This window comes from Protopterus annectens, chromosome 1.part1, assembly GCF_019279795.1.
Source record: "Protopterus annectens isolate FY-2018-M chromosome 1.part1, PAN1.0, whole genome shotgun sequence".
NCBI lineage: Eukaryota > Metazoa > Chordata > Ceratodontiformes > Protopteridae > Protopterus > Protopterus annectens.
In genome coordinates, this window is record NC_056726.1 from 759,472,559 (window position 1) to 759,492,374 (window position 19,816).

The following is a 19,816-nucleotide window of genomic DNA, read 5'->3' on the forward strand; positions in this document are numbered from 1 at the left end:
GGGAGTGATGGTTCTTCCAGGCTGTAGGATGCTATTTATTGTTGCCCAGAATTTTTGCGGTTTGGTACTGTATTTGTTTTGTTGAGTGATACAGTAATTTTGTTTATTGAGCTTAACCTGCTTTTTTGCATTGTTTCGGAGCTTGTGAAAGGTTTGCCTAGCTGTGGGTGATCTGGTGTGGTGCCAGGTTTTCCAGGCTTTATCCCTAGCTCTAAAGTAGGGCTTTTGTGGTTTACTCCCACCCTTACTATATATACTAACACCAGGATCATACTACAGTGGGGAACAGGGCATATACCTTTCAATGAAATGAGTTTCAGTCAAATGAGTTTTCAGTGAAGTGAGCTTTCAGTGAATTGTATTCAGGCAACTGATTTTCAGTGAAATGAGTTTCAGTGAAGTGCGTTTTTCAGTGAAACAAAGTGGACCCATATATGTGTGTGTGTGTGTGTGTGTGTGTATATATATATATATATATATATATATATATATATATATATATATATATATATATATATACATACATACACCTAAACAAATGGAAGGGACAGGGTAGGGAAGGGGAGAAAAAAGAACACAAAAAAACTCTTTCCCTGACAAGGGATGAAGGTAGAAAGATAGTAAAGACTATGAAGGAACAGCACTAATCATAAACTGGAAAATTTTTTAAGAGAATGTCACTCACCGAAGGCAGAATTCCCTGAGGAGCTCAGAATGCCAAGAACCCAATGTTTAGCAAAACACATCAAACAAGATCTGATGGATTTGGAAGACAGCAACATCATGGGTAGGGTGGAGGTCAGATGTTGGAACCTACAGCCTTGTTATACGGCCAAGTTGGATCCAATGCTCAGATCCGAAACCCATAGGTTGTAGAGCAAATGCAGGCAACATCAGATCAATATTTTCTCACCCCCTCCCCCCTTCATGGTCATGCATATCTTTGCTCCACTTGTTTCATCAGCAACCAAACTGGCAGCTTGATGTAACTTTCTGTTTAACCATGACTAAGTACAGCATAACGAAAAAAAACATGAAAAGCAAGTGGAGTGAATAACCATAACCTTGTACAGCATGGGCTTAAGTTATCTACATCACAGATCTGGGATCCTGAGTTCAATCCTGGCCTATCATATTGTCAGTGGAGAACCTGCATGTTCTCCTCATTCCTTAAAGTTTTTTTTTTTTCAGGACAAACGGATTTCTTGTTAAAGCAAAGTGAGGGGCTACTCTAAACCATGGATAGATATGTGACGTTCCCCTCTGGGCCAGTGATCAAGCAGCCTGAATCCTCACCACTGACACTGGTGGGGGACATTCACTTGGAACAAACAAAGGTGCACACAGTATCTCCAGATTCAAATCTCTGCACCAAGCACAATTTCACTTAAGAGCACACAGGGAACACACTTAGTCCTGGATCTGGGCTTCCCTCTCTCTCTCTCTCCAGGCCCCCAATAAGACTCTCCACTGGCATAGCTACAGAGTTGAGTCCTCAGCTGAGTATCCCAGGCCAAGTCCTCCACCACCATCTCTGTGAAATCAGTGCTCTGTGCCCGTTCCAAGCAGCTGACACACACACACACACTCTGAGATTTGATTTACACACACACACACACACACAACCTGGGAAAGACTGGCAAAGATTTACTAGCTATGCCCAGACTATAAGGTAGATACTGCCACCAAGGCACTCTAAAGCCAGCTACTCTAAGGCTCTAAAAGGGCACCCAATTATACTAACTGAAATTAATACTAATACAAATGGTAATGTTGACCAAACAGTAAAGCTTTCAGGAGCGGCCACAGTGTCACCAAATAAATATAAGTACTTGCAAAGGTTAAAATATTCTCTAAAAGTCTAGCCACTATGAAAAGTTTAAATATATTTAATAATAAATAAAAGGAACATGAAAATACTAAATATATGTTTACAATAAACACCAGAGTTTCAATCACTGGAAATTTTAAAAATAACACAGATGAACAGATTCACACAGATACAAAAATCAGTACTTAACTAACCTCACTATATTTTCTAACTGATGTAAAGAATTACTATTCCCTGGTTACTTACTAAAACAAAACCAGAGTAAGTGGGTGAGTGATCCTTCTAGGTCAGGTTTCAAAAACAGACTGTTCTGAGGCTTCTGTCTCATCTACTATTTAAAATAAATCATTTCGTACTGGATTATAAAATTATATAACATACATCTGGTCACCTGACTTCTGGTTGCTATACTACCCCCTTTACTAGAAACTGAACCAGAACCTCACATATATGTATTACCATACACACAGATACAGTTTGCTAAGATGTGTTAATAGCATCTGAAAGCCGTAAAACCATTTCAGCACTTCCAGGGTAGCAATTCGTTAACTGCTAAGGACAATACAGCCAAAGTCCTACTCCTTGTTTTTACAGACATTTGGTCTCTGGATGCAATCAGAAAGTACAGTTGTGTACCTGCCATAAATGTAGATGTTCAAGTGTATTTACTGTTGCAGTCATTACTCTAGGGTTATCCTGCTGGCAGGCTACCCGCAGTCATCTCGAATTCCAAAGTCCCAGTCCGGCGTCAGTTGCTGCCGCCTCCTCCCCGACGTCAGTGCGCCAGGGGTATAAAAGATGCAGCCGACACCATTTCCTTCAGTTTTTCTGGCCCCAGATGTCAGGTGCCCACAAAAGGGTAGGGAGGCTAAATAAATGATGCCAATAAACATGCATGCACTAAAGTAAACATTTCCTTCATCTACAAGCAAATACATCACACAGGTTGTATAGAATTGAGAAGTACAGGTAAGGCCCAGCAAAAGAAAGGGTGATGGTGGGAGGGTAACCTGGACTGCAACAGTGAATACACTCGAACATCTATATTTATGGTAGGTACACAACTGTACTATGTTTATCATGTTTCACTGTTGCAGTCATTACTCTTGGGTTAAATCCCAAAGCTGAGGATGGGTGGCTGGGCTAAATAGGATTAGGTGAGGCTATGAGGCCCTGCAGAATTGCAGTGGCAAAGCCTGCTCTGGATTTAGAGTAGAGAGGTAAGTGGTAGTGCTTTGTAAAAGTGTGCACTGAACTCCAAGTTGCAACCTCTAAGATGTCTTTGGTTAGTACTCCTCTGAGGAAGGCTGCTGAAGTGGCTGCTGCTCTGGCTGCATGTGGCCTAATGCCCTTAGGCACTGATTTGCCATGCTGTGAGTAGCAGAAACAAATGCAATGGCCTATCCATTTTGAAATAGTCGGTTTTTTGATAGCCTTTCCTTGTGATCCTGCAGCGTATGCCACTAAAAGTTGCTCATTCTTTCTGAAAGCTTTAGTTCTGTCCAAGTAGAAGTGTAGCTGTCTGTGTATGTCCAAAGAATGCAGAAGTGTCTCACCCTTGTTCTGTGGGTTTGGATAAAAGGTAAGCAAGTGAATGGTTTGGTTAAGGGCCACACTGGACACCACCTTAGGCATAAATGTTGGGTGCATCTTCAGAGAAACCCTGTCTGGATGGAAAATGATAAAAGGTTCCACAGCCATGAGTGCCTGTAACTCCGAGACACGTCTTGCAGAGGTTATTGCTAGGAGCAGAGCTGTTTTCCAGGATAAAAATTTTATATCAGCTGTTGAGGCTGGCTCAAAAGGAGGCAGTGTGAGTTTTTTCAAGACATAATTGAGGTCCCATGCAGGTACTGGTGCTCTCCTTGGAGGTCTTATGTTTTTGGCCCCTCTGAGGTACTGCCTTATTAAAGGGTGAGAAAAGATAGGTGGTTCCGTATTGTAATGGGCTGAAATGGCAGAGGTATGAATCTTAATTGATGAAAAGGATAGGCCTTTGTCCAGCATCACAGTTAAGTATTGTAAAATCTGAGGAATGTTTGGTACAAATGTGTCAATTCCTTGTGCCTGGTTCCAAGCACAGAATCTATTCCATTTTTCTGCATAAGATTTTCTGGTACTGGGCCTCCTGGCCTCCAAAATAACATCCATCACAGCTTTGGAGAGAGGAGTGTTCTGAATGGCTACATTATCTGCCATGCTGCCAGATTTAAGGTCCTGAGTTGGCTGTGCAGGATCGGATTGTTTTGTTGGGTCAGTAAGTGAGAAATTTGAGGCAATGTCCAGGCTGGACCTTGAGAAGTTCCTTAGGATTGGGTACCAGTGCTGGCGTGGCCAGTCTGGGGCAATCAGTACCATTTTTGGCTTCTCTTGTCTGACCTTTAGGAGTACCTTGGGGAGGAGAGGCAGTGGAGGAAAGGCATATACTGTTAGGTTTTTCCAGCTGAAGGATAAGGCATCCACTTTCCATGCTTGCTTGTGATAAGTCCTTGTGCAGAATCTCTGTAGTTTGCAGTTGTGAGGGGAGGCAAATAGATCTATGTCTTGGCATCCCCATTTCCTTGTTATCATGCTGAAGACTTGTGGATCCAGTTTCCACTCATGGGGATCCATGAGGTTTCTGCTTAGTTCGTCTGCCAGAGTATTTATTTTTCCTGGCAGGAATTGAGCTTGCAGATGAACTTGATAAGTCAAAGCTGTGTCCCACAAAGTCATGGCTTCTCTGCAGAGGGGGTAGGAATGTGTGCCTCCCTGCTTGTTTATGTACCACACGACTGTAGTATTGTCCAGCTTTATCAGTAGTTGTCCTGGATGAAGTAGATCCTCGAAAGCTGTCAGGGCATTCTGAACAGCTAGCATCTCTTTTTGATTGATATGAAGATGCATCTGGTTTGCGGGCCATGTGTCCTGAATACATTTTCCTGCCAGGGCCCCCCAGGCATAACCTGATGCATCCATTGTTAGTGTCTGCCTGGCTGTGGGTAAAGTGAATGGCTGTCCCTTGTTGTGGTGACAGGCCTGTGCCCACCATAGAAACTCCTGTTGCAGGCAGGGAATGAGGGTAATTAATGTTTCCAGGCTGTGGCAATGTTGAGTCCAAACACTTTTTAGATACCACTGTAGTTTCCTCATATGCAGTCTGGCATATGGTATTAGCAGAATGCAGGATACCATGAAGCCCAAAGCCTGCAGAATTTTTCTTGCAGATAAGTGGGTCTTTGTTGCCAACATTTTGAAGTAAGAAGTCAGTTGCCTTTGTTTGTCTGACGTGAGATAAGCCATCTGGGCAGTTGTATTTAAGTTTGCACCCAGGAATATTATCTCTTGAGAGGGTACTAGTTTTGATTTCTTTTCATTTACTGTGTACCATAGGCAAATTAGTAATCTTTTTACAAACGCCAGATGCTTTAGTAGAATGTCCTTGTTCTCTGTTTGAATAAGGCAGTTGTCCAAGTAAGGATATATTTGAATTCCTCTTTGTCTGCAAAATGCAATTACTGGTGCCAGGCATTTTGTGAAGACCCTGGGTGCAGTAGATAAGCCAAAGGGCAGTGCAGAGAATTGGTAGTGCATTGAGCCAGCTATAAATCTGAGGTAACTTCTGCAAGATTGTCTGATTGGGACATGCAGGTATGCCTCTTTTAGGTCCAAAGTTACAAGCCAAGCCTTCTTGCCCAGCATGTGCAGTAGCTGTTGCAGAGTCAACATTTTGAATTTTGAAATGTCCAGAAATGTGTTTAGAATAGACAGGTCCAGTATTGGTCTCCAGGCTTTGTCCTTTCTGGGTACCAAGAAAAGTCTTGAGTAAAACCCTTGTCCCTGCTCCTGCTGTGGTACTCATTGAATGGCCCTCATGTCTATGAGGGATGAAACTTGCTTTTGTGCCTCTGCCCATTGATTGTGTGGCAGGTCTGGCATACCTTTTGCCCTTGGCAGGGTGTGAAAGTGGAACCTGTAGCCCTAAGACACTATGTTCAAGACCAGTTTGTCCTGGGTGATCATGTGCCAATTTTGTGAAAAAAGTGCTAGTTTTCCCCCTAAGGGGGCTGCCAAAAGATAAGTGCTTGGTTCTGGCAGAGGGAAGTAATTGGGACTGTTTCCTGCATGGCTGTGATTTGTCTTCTCCGCTTTTGGAGGTAGAAGCACCCCATTGTTTAGGCCTGTACGAGCCTTGGGGCTGGGAACTGCCTCTGGGGCATCTGTATCTGCCTCTTTGTGGCCTGTCTGACACTGGAAAGGACCAATTCTTAGTAGGCCAGTTCCAGCTAAATCTGGGTGGCTGCACCTGTAAGAAATCCTTAACTGTCTGCATAGATTTTGTTTTGTCCTCCATTTTCTTCAACACCTCTTCTGCTTTAACACCAAGCAACATATCATGCTGTAATGGAGCATCTAATAATTTTGCTTCAACATGATCAGGCAGATTTTGTTCCTTTAACCAAGCATGTCGCCTAATGACAGAACCCGTAACAGCGGCCCTGCAAGAGGCCTCCAGAGAATCAAAACCACATTGCAAAATATGCTTTCCCACTTATTCAGTTGCATGCAATAAATCCTGCATTTCCTTGTTTTCTGCACATTCAGAATTTGTTAACATTTTCTGTTTAAGCAGTGACAATAAGTATCGCTGATATTTAAGCATATGAAATTGACAATTTAAAGCCCTCACAGCCAAGGTAGCAGAAGTGTAAACCTTTTTCCCCCATCTGTCCAGTGCCCTTGAATCCCTATCAGAGAGGACAGGGTTTTTTGCAGTGGAAGCCTTGACCCCTTTGATATCCTGAGAAATAGTTTGTGGGTCAGCAGCAGGGTTTTTATAAAGAAATTTATGTGAATCTGGAACTCTGTAGTATCTGTCTGGCTTAACAAGTGCAAGGGGTAAAGAGTCAGGGGACAGGCTGGACTCTGAAAATACATAATCTACAATGTCTAAAACAGGAGGGATAGCAAGAGGCCTGTGCTGAGGCAGTAAACGAAAATCTCTAAGCCTTTTCTTAGATTCTGAGTAGTCTTGGCTCTCCCAGTGGAAGTGCTCCCTCATGGTATGCAGGGTTTCCCCACAAGAATATTCCTCAGGAGGGGAGGCTGAAGGGATAGATTCTTCAGCATCGGAATCCTCATAGGGAGGGAGAGAGTATTCTTGGTCAGAAGAGGAGTCAGAGGAAATGGAAACCTGATCTAAAGATTCCTATTCTGTCTCTTGCCTAGGCCTCTTTTCAGGAGGGGGATGGGAACCCCTGATCAATGTAATTAGGTCTTCGGCCATTTTGAGCATCTGTTTTTAGGCATGGAGGCCTGTCCATGGGCTTGCTGCACTTGTTTTTTTGTCTTTAGTGGTGCTTTAGTCTTTGCCTTTGAAGCTGTAGTCGGTTTTATATATAACTGTGTAGGCCTGAAAACACCCTCAGAAGCCGATGCCTGCTCAGTGGCTCTGGACCCATCTGAGGGAATATTTTCCAAGTGTCCAGTACCTTGAGTTTCCAGAAGCCTAGTCTGCTCCACATGGGAGTCGGAAGCGGCCTGCGGCTCTGAGGTAGCGGGCATCAGGGGCTGCGAAAGCACCTCACTGAGAACTGGCGAACCAGCAACTGGCTTCGAAGAAACCTCGTTGTCAGTTTTGGACCTCGGATGCCTGTCCCTTTCCTTTTCCTTGCGTTTCTTGTGATTTGCGGTAGTGGGATGGCTATCCGACATCGTGTAATTAAATCTTTGGCCAAAGTAATGAAATGCAAAATCGTGCCGACACTTAGTGTGTTGGTTAAATCTAGCACAAAATCTGCAATTAGCTACGTCGTGATTAGGGCCTAGGCAAGGAATACAATAAGAATGGAAGTCCTTATGAGGTATTTGCTTCCCACAAGAAATACAATTATTAACTTTTTCTGACATCAGTCTGGGGCAAGAAAAAAGTTTCCCCAACGGGGTACTTAGCTTTAAATGAAGACTTTGGATCTGAAATTCGAACATGAAAATCTCAGGAGTCGGCCGACCGGCACTTGCGAACTGCTTCTGCTTCGGGCACCGCGCGGCAAGAAAGACTAAAGAAAAATGTCATCGGCTGCATCTTTTGTACCCCTGGCGCACTGATGTCGGGGAGGAGGCGACAGCAACCGACGCCGGACCGGGACTTTGGAATTCGGGCTGACTGCGGGTAGCCTGCCAGCAGGATAACCCTAGAGTAATGACTGCAACAGTGAAACACGATGAACATCTGTAAGATACAACCTTTACTGCCTAAATCAGGTAATTTAATTTCAGGATATTTTTTTCTAAAAGTTAGCTGGGGCTGAGCTAAACCTCTTCTCTTCCAGTATCCTCTGTTACAATATATACATTTAATCAGTTACAACAGTACAGTCTGACATACATGTATAGTTCTTTTCTGTCCAGCAGGACACATTGATGCAATTTTAACACAAGCAGCTTTACAAATACATTTTTCCACACAAGCCAAGTCAGTTTGATATAAAAATGCCAATTATCTACAAAACTCCAGTTAGCTATGCTGGCATATGTTACATATCCACTGTCCTACTTCTCCTGGCGTAGCTGGCAACACCTCACATCATCACAAGATACATAACACATTTACCCTTGTCCATGTGCAGTCTGAGTCATGGCTAAAAAAGGTCTTTACTGGATCACTCTAAATGCAACAATAAAATAAATTTTCTGCCTGTTGTGTTACATGGGATTCTTAAGGGAATTATACTATTGTTAAAACATGAATGGGTATAAGTGCTTAAAGGAGAACCACACCTAAAAACTGGAAAAAGTATATATAACTTTTCTGCATTACTAATGTTCCTGTATAAAGGTTAACTGGTTATTATTTTCTAGTTTGTTATACCCCAAAATTGCCCAAACAGAAGCTGACATGGGTTGCACAATTTTGTTTTACAGTCAATGCCTTCCTAATGTCATTTTAGAGGGACAGAAATGTGGGGATAATTTACTGTGGTTTCTCTCTCAAAAGCTTACAAAAGTACTGTGCCTGCCTACCGCTGACTTCTCTGATTTTCATTAGTGGCCTGTTCGCTACAGCAATTTAAGGAAATGTTTGCATGACAGGTATGAAAATGTGGCAGAGTTAATTGTTCTTTTCAAAGTAACAACTGTAGTTCAATGTTGAAGTGTGAGAAATCTGACCCCTGTGATTAGTAAGTGTTACTTGTGCTGATGTGTTGCATTAATACTGTAGTTAGAATCAAAGTTAATCTTCCTTCTTCACCTCACTGATATTTGTGCAAAACACTGTATACTGTGCAAAAATGCTGTAACAAAACACCAGAAGAAACATGCACTACTACAGAAAATATAGTGTAAAAAATGCAAAATCAAATAGAAAATAAGAAAAGTAAGATGAAGATATTGTCTTTCTTTGGCATGCAAGAGTTTGACTAAAGGGAAAGAACCAATTTGTAAAAAGATAAACTAAGTGTGAGTTGTTTCCTCTCTCATTTTTCCCATCTGAAAACTAAGCTTGAAATCCTTGCTTTTGTTCAGAGGTGTGATTTATTTATTTTACATTTGTTTACTGGGAAAGTCCGCCTGGACACAGGTCATTTTTCAGAGGAGGCCCGGAGAGAAAACCTCCACATCAAACAATATAAGCAACAGTAACACATTACAGGTACAAGTATACATATGCACTGTTGTAGAAGCTTATTAATACAGGGTATATATCATGTCTTTTGAGCACACAATAGTAAGACATACTTACCTAGTGGGGTATATACATATGAACATAGGTAACTGAGATGTTATCAGATGAAAAGCTTCAATTATTACCACGTGAAAGTTTCAATGAATGATAATGTAACAATGTCAGGCTGTAGTTCGATTCAAAAATAAACATCCTCAGTAATCATAAGGTATAATATACACTAATATAACAGTGCAAGTGATATTGCTAGTTAGTTTGTGTTTGTGTCTTTCGGCTTTTCCCGGTTAGGGGTTGCCACAGTGGAACTCCGGTCCGCTAATGATTGGCAGTAGATTTTTACGTGGTGGCTTGCTGGGCCTAACGCACAATCTTCAATGAAGGAACGCCCATTCACGCATGTTGCCACACAGAAGACGCTCTGAGAATCGAATGGGCAACGTCTAACTAAGGTGGCAGCACTACATGTCGCCACACAGAAGACGCTCTGAGAATCGAACGGGCAACGTCTAACTGTAAGGCGACGACGCTACCGCAGCACCACCACCACGGGAATTACAGCTTATAGTATGATAGCGTGGAGATCTTGAGGTTAGGAGATAGTGTTAGGGAGGTAGAATAAGAGGTCATCCTGGATTGCTGCAGGAGCATAGCCATGTAGAAGTTAAATTAGTTTTTAGTCCTCTTTTGAAATGGAGTAGATTGATATTGGAAGTTAATACATAAGGCAACTTGTTGCAGGTTTTAGCTATGATGTTGGAGAAGAGGGAGTCTCCAGCAGTGTTACTGGATTTGGATATGGTTAGTAGGGTTTTTTTATTATAGTGGAGGGTCCTGTTGTTTATGTAGGGATGTGATTAACAGGGGCATTTTTTTGTGGTATCTTATGGGCCGTGGTTAGTTGGTTGTACAGTAAGAGTTGTGGGAGTTCTAGCCATTCGAGTTAAGTGTGGTGCAGTGATGTGTCCTGAAAGGGGAGTCTGTGGTGAATTTAGCAGTTTTGTTATAGCAGGACTCTAGCTTTGTCAGGTCTGTTTTTCGGAGATTAGTGAGAATAGAAGAGGCTTAAAGGAGAGTTGAGATGAGATGTGTTTGAGCTACTGTAGTTTTTGTTGAATTCATAAGATACTATTTATTTCTATATAGCATTCTTAGCTTTTTGTGAACTTTCTTTACAGTTTGTGAGATATGGATGTCGAATCTTAGGTTAGAATCTATCATGACCCCCCCCAGGAGTTTAGTGTGACAAAGGTGAGATGATGGTGTGTTTTTCGGATGCAATATTAAAAAGGAGGGATGCTGGTGTCCTGGTAGGGTGGAAAAGCATAAGCTTAGTTTTATTAGGGTTCAAGATTAGTTGTGCATTACTTAACCAGGATTCTACTGCAGTAAAGGATTCCTGTGTAAGTGACTGTAAGTCTGCTATAGTGGGAGCTGAGCAGATCAAAGTATAATTATCTGTGTATTGAATCACAGTGGCTTGTGGTGCAGATGTATGGAGCTTATTAGTAAAGAAAGAGAAAAGTAAGGGACCTAGTATGGACCCTTGGGGTACACCAAGGGTAAGTGGCATTAGAGAAGAGAGGTTTTGTTGCCATTGTGCTGCTTGGTGACATCCAATAAGGTAGTTACAGAACTAGGTAAGGGTTGGTGGTCTTATATTCAGTTCAGAGAATGATTCAATTAGTTTGGTATGGGAGACCATGTCAAAGGCCTTGGACAGATCAAAACAGACAGCTGATGCAATATGACTATTGTTTCTGTGTTGGTTGAGTGTGTTGGTGAAATATAGTTGAGTGGTGTTGGTGGAAGCCATGTTAGTAAGAAGATTATTCCTCTGTACGTAATCTACTAATTGCACATGTATGCATTTCTCTAATGATTTTGATAGTGGGGACAAGACAGCTATTGGTCAATAGTTGGAGATGTCAGTAGAAGTGCCTCCTTTGGGAAGTGGAATAATGTATGATGTCTTCCAAACTGTAGGCACTTGGTGTTCAGAAATGGATCTGTTGATAAGGATAGATACAGGGTAAGCAGTATTGTTGGGAGCGATTTTGAGAAAGTTTATGCATTGCCACTTAGCTAAGGTTAAACTATTCCTTGCGCCATAAAGTCTGCTCTTCAAATTTTCCCTTAGAACTAGCCAGTTTTTTTAGTTTTAGCACTCAAATCTGTTTCTTTGAGCTCAGCATTTGTTCAGAACTCATTGTAATCACTAAATAAGCTAGAAATTACTACAGCATTCAACTTTCCTCACTTGTCTAAAGGAAAACAGGTTTTAGTACTTAATAAATAAGCACCTATCCAGGCATGTCCAAGGGTCAGCTCCCAGTGTATTCTCCTGACTACCTGATGAATAGGGCATCTTGGGGCAATGCAGCAATTGCCTCATGTACACAGACAACCCTCTCCTCCTACCACCCAACACTACAACCTGTGAGAGATGCACTTATATAGCCAAACTGGAAGCAAGCTCTCTTCACCTAAGAGTGGACTAGACAGTCAAGAGGAGAAGGAAAACACTTGCACCACACCACACTCATCACATAGTCCCTCAAAACCTACACCACCAAAACACACACATAGCAACACAAAACACACATCTACATTCTCGGAGGCTCTCAATAAAATTCTGCTCAAGCAACAGAGACCTCCAAAGAAGAAATGCATGCAACCCCCCAACACAACTCAAATGACACATAGCCCACAAACTCAGTGTGCCGCTCAACCACAGCCCATAAGGCATAAGTCTTGCCAGTGGTCTGCAGGCAAAGGATGGACATCAACATACCCAACACTCTAGTCATAGGTGACTCTAGTCAGACACACTGATGTTCCACTCACCAGGCTAAACAAGGAGAAAGTTACTGTCAGCTGCCTGTCAGGTGCCAGGATCCGCCACATAACACACACACTCAGGTCACTCCACAACAAGTACAAATATGACTCTGTCATTGTCCATGTTGGTGTGAATGACCTGAGACGTACCTCCCTGGACTACATGGAGACATGGAGGAGCTCTCCGATCTTGTATCCCAGCCAGGTATGACCCTAGCCCTGAGTAGCATCCTGCCATCACCCAGAATGATACCATAGTACAAGGATAAAATGATTGACTTCAACAATTGGCTAAGCTTCTGGTGTCATTCTACGGGGATCCAGTATCTGTCTGCCTGGGAAGACATGATCAACAGACCAGGATACTTTTCCACTTGTCGTCCTTGGGATTCCGGATACTGGCTAAGGCTCTTGCCACCCCTATAGTGCCTTTTTAGGCAAGGTTCAAATGACAAATTCACCACTGTAACAGGTACAAGCAAGCAAAATCTGAGGGTAATGCTACTCAATGCTAGAAGTCTAAACCTCAAAATGCATTCACTCGAGGCACTCCATAAAATGGAGAACACAGACATCTGTGCAGTGACAGAGACCTGGTTCAAGGCTCCAGAGAGCACCCTTGCATTACAGGCTATAGTTCATACCACACCTTTTGGCCACCTAACCTGGACCGAAACACTAAAGGTGGAGGCGTGTCCATATTCATTAAGGATATCCACACCTCCAGGCTAATTGCTCTGCATAATGCATCCGAGATTATCCAAGTGCAACTAACTCTGGGCAAGACTGCAATCCAAATTGTAACTTGCTACAGATCCCTCACCATGCCCCAGGATTCCCACTCCTCATTTCTTGATACACTGGAAAATATTTGGGTACAACCCAACACCCTAATAATGGGTGATTTCAACTACCCCACCATTAACTGGGAAAACTACTCATGTACCAACTCTTTTGCTCAACGTTTTCTGAAATTCATAAATTCCAATGCCTTGGATCAACTTATCCACACCCCCACCAGGGGCAGCAATATCCCAGACCTGGTCATTACCAACATGGGTGACCAGTGTTCCACACCAGAGGTCAATTTCTCATTGGCCAGATCCGACCACAAGCTAATCAGCCTACACATCCACATCCCCCCCACCCCCATTAGGGAAACCACAGTAAAAAACTTCTCCAAAGCCAACTTCTCACTTCTTAAGACAGAAGTGGCAAACTTCACAACACCCATGCAGATGGATCATAAAGGTACGACTGCTGAATCCTACACAAATGCACTTTATAAGCACTTACACAAGTGCATGGATCTTGCTATCCCTAACAGAACCAAGATGCTATCCTCCAAAAAAAGGAAGCCAATCTGGTAGTTCCCTGCCATAAACAAACTCTACAACAGAAGAAAGAAACTGTTGCAAAAAAAAGAGTAAAATCCCATGAATGGAAGAACTCCCTGATCAGCCTCAGTAAGAAGCTGAGCTCCATCATAAAATCCTCCAAAGCTAGTTATGAAAACAAAATTGCCACTGATTATAAAGACAACAACAAAGCATTCTATAGCTATGTCAAGAATCTCAATGGCAACACTCAAATCTGCTCTGGTTACAGCACAATGGCAATAAATAATATACAGAACCAACTGATATTGCCAACATCCTGCCAGATAGGTTCAGTGTTAACTTTACCCCCCCCCCCCCCACACACACACAAAGGGCCTCTCTCTATACAGGAAGAATGCAAAAATTCCTGTAATCACGGCTGCACAGGTAAAAACCACACTCTCCAAAGGGCCTCTCTCTATACAGGAAGAATGCAAAAATTCCTGTAATCACGGCTGCACAGGTAAAAACCACACTCTCCAAAGCCAAGAACACAGCATCCATGGGTCCTGACAATATCCCAGGCTGCATTTTACATGAACTACAGAATGAACTGGCACCCCACCTAAGCACCATATTCAATCATAGACTCACCTCAGGCTTTGTGCCCACTGAATGGAGCACAGCGACGGTTATTCCACTCCACAAAGGGGGAGCCACCACGGACCCCGGGAACTACCGCCCCATTAGCCTAGCGAGCCTGGTCTGCAAGGCCATGAAATGCATCATCATGGAACTTATAAACAAAGACATTGGTAATCTCCAAACTCTGAACCCCATCCAGTTCGGGTTTGTAAAAGGCAGATCATGTCTCCTAAACCTGATAGACTTCTTTGAAGCAGTCTCCAAAGCCGTAGACGAGGGTAAGGTGGTTCACACAGCCTATCTAGATCACGCCAAGGCTTTTGACACCATCCCCCAATTTGGAATTATGGATAAACTCACTAAACTAGGTATAAAATCCCTATTTCACAAGATGGGTTGCCAACTGGCTCACTGACAGAACCCACACTGTGAAAGTAGCAGACTCTAAATCTGACTTCAGACCAGTTACAAGTGGAGTACCACAGGGTTCAGTCCTGTGTCCTGTCCTGTTTGGTATCTACTTTTCTGAAGTACAGGCTAACACAGAAGGTCTTTGGCTAACAAAGTTCACAGATGACTGCAAACTAGGAGCCATAATTAAAACTGCTAATGAAGTGGACATCCTACAAAAGGGCCTCACTGAGACAGATGCCTGGTGTCAAAGCCATGGCCTCAAGCTCAATGCCAAAAAGTGCATTGACATGCCCTTTGGTAAAAACTCTGTACCCATGAGCTACCACACAGGTGGTAGTCTCCTTAACACCGAAAGTGTGATAAGAGACCTTGGGACACAGGTGGACAGTAGTCCCCCCTTTGATAATCACATTGCCACAGTGGTCAGGAAATCCTTCCACGTGGCACACCTCATCACAAAAGGTTTCTCATCCAGGAAAAAAGAGGTAATTGTTCCCCTCTACTCGTCACTCATTAGACCTATTATAGAGTACTCCTCTACTCGTCACTCATTAGACCTATTATAGAGTACAACGCCCCTTTTGGTATGTACCTCACAAGACATCTACAACTGGAAAGGCTGCAGAAATACATCACAAAGAAGATTACTGGCCTCAAACAGATGCCCTACGCAGACCGTCTAAAAAAAACCCAGCTTTACTCGGTCGCATATCACCTACTCAGAGGCGATCTCTGCCTAATATACAAAGCTATGTCAAACCCAGAGCTGTTGGACATGCTCCACTTAAAGAAATCCCAATCCCTCTTAGCTACACGCTCTAGGGACCTAAACCTTGTCAACACAATAAAGAGAACATGCTGGAGGGATAGATTCCTGTCCCAGAGACTTCCCATATTCTGGAACAAACTACCCATTTATGGCAAACAAAGCTCCTCATTAGCACTCTTCAAGAAAAATCTTGATGATTGGATGGGAAATAGGAAATTCACACCAGGGATCACCTCTGTGGCTCTGCTCGACAGGGGCGCAGGAAAATAATTTTCTTGGGTAGCGAAAGTCAGGGTACTTTTTTTGGCTAGGCTTGTATAGGCCCTAGGGCCGATAGCCTAGTACCTACCTATGAACCTAAGTAGGAGGGAAGATTATCCGTGGCTAGTGTGGTGGGTTTTACTTTTTTTAATAGTATTTTTATTAGGTCAGTTGGGGACTGGTTGAAGAGAGAATGTGTTTCCATCATTAGGAGATGTTTGTATGTTGTTATTGTTTTGAGATATAGGTTCAGTATTTGTGGTGGTGGTGGGGAAGTGACTGATAGAGAAGGCTGAAACGGTTTCAGTAAAATATTTGTTAAATTCTACGTTGTCAGGATTGTCGGTGGTTGGGGAGGGAGCACTAGCTTTACCAGGTTGGAGTATTTTAGTAATTACTGACCAGAATTTCTGAGAGTTGTTTTTGTGTGTTCTTTGTGAATCCTGGTAATACTGTATTTTGTCCTATTTTACCTGTCTTTTTGCTTTATTTCTAAATTCCCGATAAGGCTTGTTTTGGGGATTGTGTTCCTGTTGTCTGTGCTAGATTCCAGGCTTTATCCCTTGTGGTAGTAATGATCTAGTTTCTTTCCTAAGCCATATGGCAAAGTTTTATTTGATTTTTAGGGATCTGGGGGGGGGGGGTGTGACTGTGTGTTTAAGATATTTAGAAAGGTAGAGTTAAAATATTAGGCAGCATCATGATTTAGAGTGGCTAAGAAGGAATTGGAGTTAAAGTTCTTTTTGTTTCTAATTAGTTGGTAAGTAGTGGGTTTAGGTGGATAGGTTCATTGCCTAAAGAGGAATATAGGGAGATACTCACTAAGGCTGTCTGAGAGATAGGCAGATATTGTGGATAATACAGGTCTATTAGTTAATATCCTATCCAGGATGGACTGTTTTTTGGATGACTTGGTCTATCCCTGTATGTTATGATAATTTGGGAGAATCCACAGAGGTTTATGTGATTGGTTGAGTTCTGAGAATTACAGATAAGCCAGTCTATGTTTACATCTCCCATGCTTATTGTTTCTTGTGAAATTTTTTTCTGTAGACCATTGTAGCAGGCTTTCTAGAGTGGGGATATTATTGCCTGGTGGGATGTAGATTCCTGTTATGTTTATTATTTTTTTAGAATTAAGTTTAAGTTTAGAAAAGACTACCTCGGTGTTGTCAAGAATAGGGGGTTAAGAGTGGATAATTCTAGGTTCAGGTGATTTTTCAAAAATATTGCTACACCACCTCCCCTCTTACCTTTTCTGTCTACACGAATGACACTGTATCCAGGGGGTAGGATTTCATTATCATTAGTATCAGGTGTTAGCTATATTTCGGTTAACAATATTATGTCGGGTGAGTATATGGAGAGATTAGCATGTAAGTCATGGATTTTATTTTTGATGCTTCTAATGTTAATGTTTAGCAGTAGGAAGTCAGTAGAGTTTCTATGTAGATGTAGCAGATGTTGGGGTGGGTAAGTGCAGTTTAGCAGAGCTTGGCCCTGGGTTTGGGTGTATATCTCCACTTATAGTAAGCTTAGATGCTATGTAAATAGATCTTTTTATAGTTTTAATAATATACCTGTTGTATTGTAGGGAGAGAGTGGAGGTGTTAGGTACTTTAATTATATGAAAGTGAGCTAGTTGGATGGTTGTAATGTTAAAGATAGTGGAGGATATAGTGAGGTTATAGAGTGCAGCCTGTTGTAAATTAGTGATATGTCTATGTTGGAAGTGTATGTTGTCTTTTTAGGTTGCTGTGATATGAGGTTAAATGGGCTTGTTAGTGGGAGCAGTATGACAGCTACTGTAATTATTCTTAACATTGTGTGAAATGTCTGGGCTGTTTTGTAGAGCTTGGGTTAAGTTGATAAGTTAAGGGGTGCTGGTTTTATTTGATAAGAGTATTTCTACAGAGTATTTTTGATGGGGGTAGGAGGTGTATGATGCTGGCGACCTGTGACTGATAAGGCACAGTTAAATACCATTACTTAAGAACCACTTTTTAACAGCTCTGTAGTTGGAATAAGTGATCTAGCCTAAGTACTCTGCTACTCTTAGTAGCCTTTTTGATGTAACAGATGAACGCAAGAAAGGTAAACAGAAATTAAATCCAGACATAAAACAAATGGAATAATAATTAAAGGATGCTTTTTCTGTATGTGACATGAGTGCTTGATTATACAGAAGGAAAATTACTTTTTTGGAAATAAAAACTTAATTTGGGTGTTCTCCTTTGAGAAATGTAGAGCCATACAATAATAACTGTCTTCAGACTATGAATAGTGGCAGATATCAGATACAATTCAAGACAAACATAAAAACTGAGCCTAGTTTAAAAAAAATAATGTATTAAGTCAGCCAAAGTTAAACAGAAAAAATATAATTTTTAAAGCCAGTGTAATATAGCAATAACCCATGCCTGGGTGTGGGTAATGCTGGATTTACCCACGGTTGGTGTGGTTTGGTCACAAGGGCGAAGCCCGAGTGGCCAAACAAAGTCAACTGTGGGTAAATCCAGCATTACCCACACCCAGAAGTGGGTTATTGCTATTATAAAATGACATTATTTAAGAAAAAAAAATTACTTTTCTTAAATAATGGCATTATAAAATGCCTCCATGCTGCCCTTCGGCAGCTGTCTGGTATTCTGCGGCAGTTCTGATGTTCTGTGGATGCGTATGCCTACGCAGTGCATCAGAGCTGTGGGCAAAAGCAACGGAGAAAGCAAGATCTCCGTTGCTTTTTGCAACCGGTTTTGCTATGTTAAATGGGTTTAACATAGCGAGACAGCTTTAAAAAAAAAGCAACGGAGAATCTCCGTTGCTTTTAAAGCTGTCTCGCTATGCTAAACCCATTTAACATAGCGAGACAGTTTTGAAAAAAGCAACAGAGAAAGCAAGATCTCCGTTGCTTTTTACAAACAGTCTCGCTATGTTAAAGGAGTTTAACATAGCGAGACAGTGTGAAGCAACGGAGATCTTGCGTTCTCCGTTGCTGTAAAAAGAGTTATAGTAATGGGAAAAAAGTCCGGGTGACCGGACCTTTTTCCATTACTATAACTCTGATTTACAACGTGCACGCTGACCAATCAGCGTGCACGTTTTTGAATATTAATAGGGGGTAATTGTATAATGGGCCCTATTTTACACATCCCAATGGTAATATGCAACTCTTCCAAATAGCAAGTATAAAATGCTTTCAACATTAAAAAAGAAATCAAAGAACAACTTGAAACTGCAGTACTGTGAAAACTTTAATTTTCAATTATCACTGATAAAAAAATCATCAGTACAAGTTCCTGACAGATGCACTTATTTGGGTGAATTGACCTGACACACAAGAATATTTTTTATTCCTTTTGAGATATATTCTCTATATTAAATGATGTATGTCTATGCTGGAACTATGGCAGATGTTTATTTTTTTTCAGGAAAAAATGTTTCCAGTTTCACATGTCTTCCCATCTTAATTTTACAACAGACATTTCACAAAGTGGTGTAAAGCTTTTACTGCAACACAACCACAAGGTTTTCTTGAAATATCTCTTTCCAAAACTTGGACTCTTTTACTTTCCAATAAACAGCACATATGTAGGTTCTGTACTGTGCTATGCAACTCTCTTTAAGGGGGATGGTCTGTCTTCATCCAGCAGGCAAAAGACAGATTTGTTTAAGTACATTACTTCACAATGAAGACATCTTCAGTGATTATCATCACTGGGAAGCAGTGACAAACAGTTGTGCCTCTTTGAGTGCTTCCTGCATGTCTGGGTACCCAGCAAGTTTGCAAGCCTCTTCTAATTTCAGCCAGCGAAATGCCTGGTGTTCCTTAGAGAGTTTTATTTCAGTTTCATCATTTTTCATTTCTGCCAGCCAATAGATCACAGTCTTAGGTTTATTTCTTACTACATAATTTAGCTCCTTTCTGTATCCTGCCACCATACTGAAATGTGACTTTTCAAGCCCAGCTTCTTCTTCTGTCTCGCGCAGTGCAGTCTGAAGATCTTCTTCCCCTGGATCTACATGACCTGCCAAAGAAGAGAGAGAAAGTTAACAAAACATTACATTGTGGT

At 41.8% G+C, this 19,816-nt stretch overlaps 1 protein-coding gene across 11 annotated transcripts in view; it reads right to left on the reverse strand.

Moving 5' to 3' along the window:
- Positions 1 to 18,979: 18,979 nt before the first annotated feature.
- NUDT2 (nudix hydrolase 2) overlaps positions 18,980 to 19,816 on the reverse strand; it is a 365,305-nt gene continuing 364,468 nt past the window's right edge. For all 11 annotated transcript variants that reach the window (XM_044077961.1, XM_044077925.1, XM_044077953.1 and 8 more), the window contains one exon: positions 18,980 to 19,771. In XM_044077961.1, the coding sequence (XP_043933896.1) occupies positions 19,458 to 19,771 (314 nt within the window). In that variant the 3' untranslated portion in view covers positions 18,980 to 19,457. The remainder of the gene's footprint in view (positions 19,772 to 19,816) is intronic.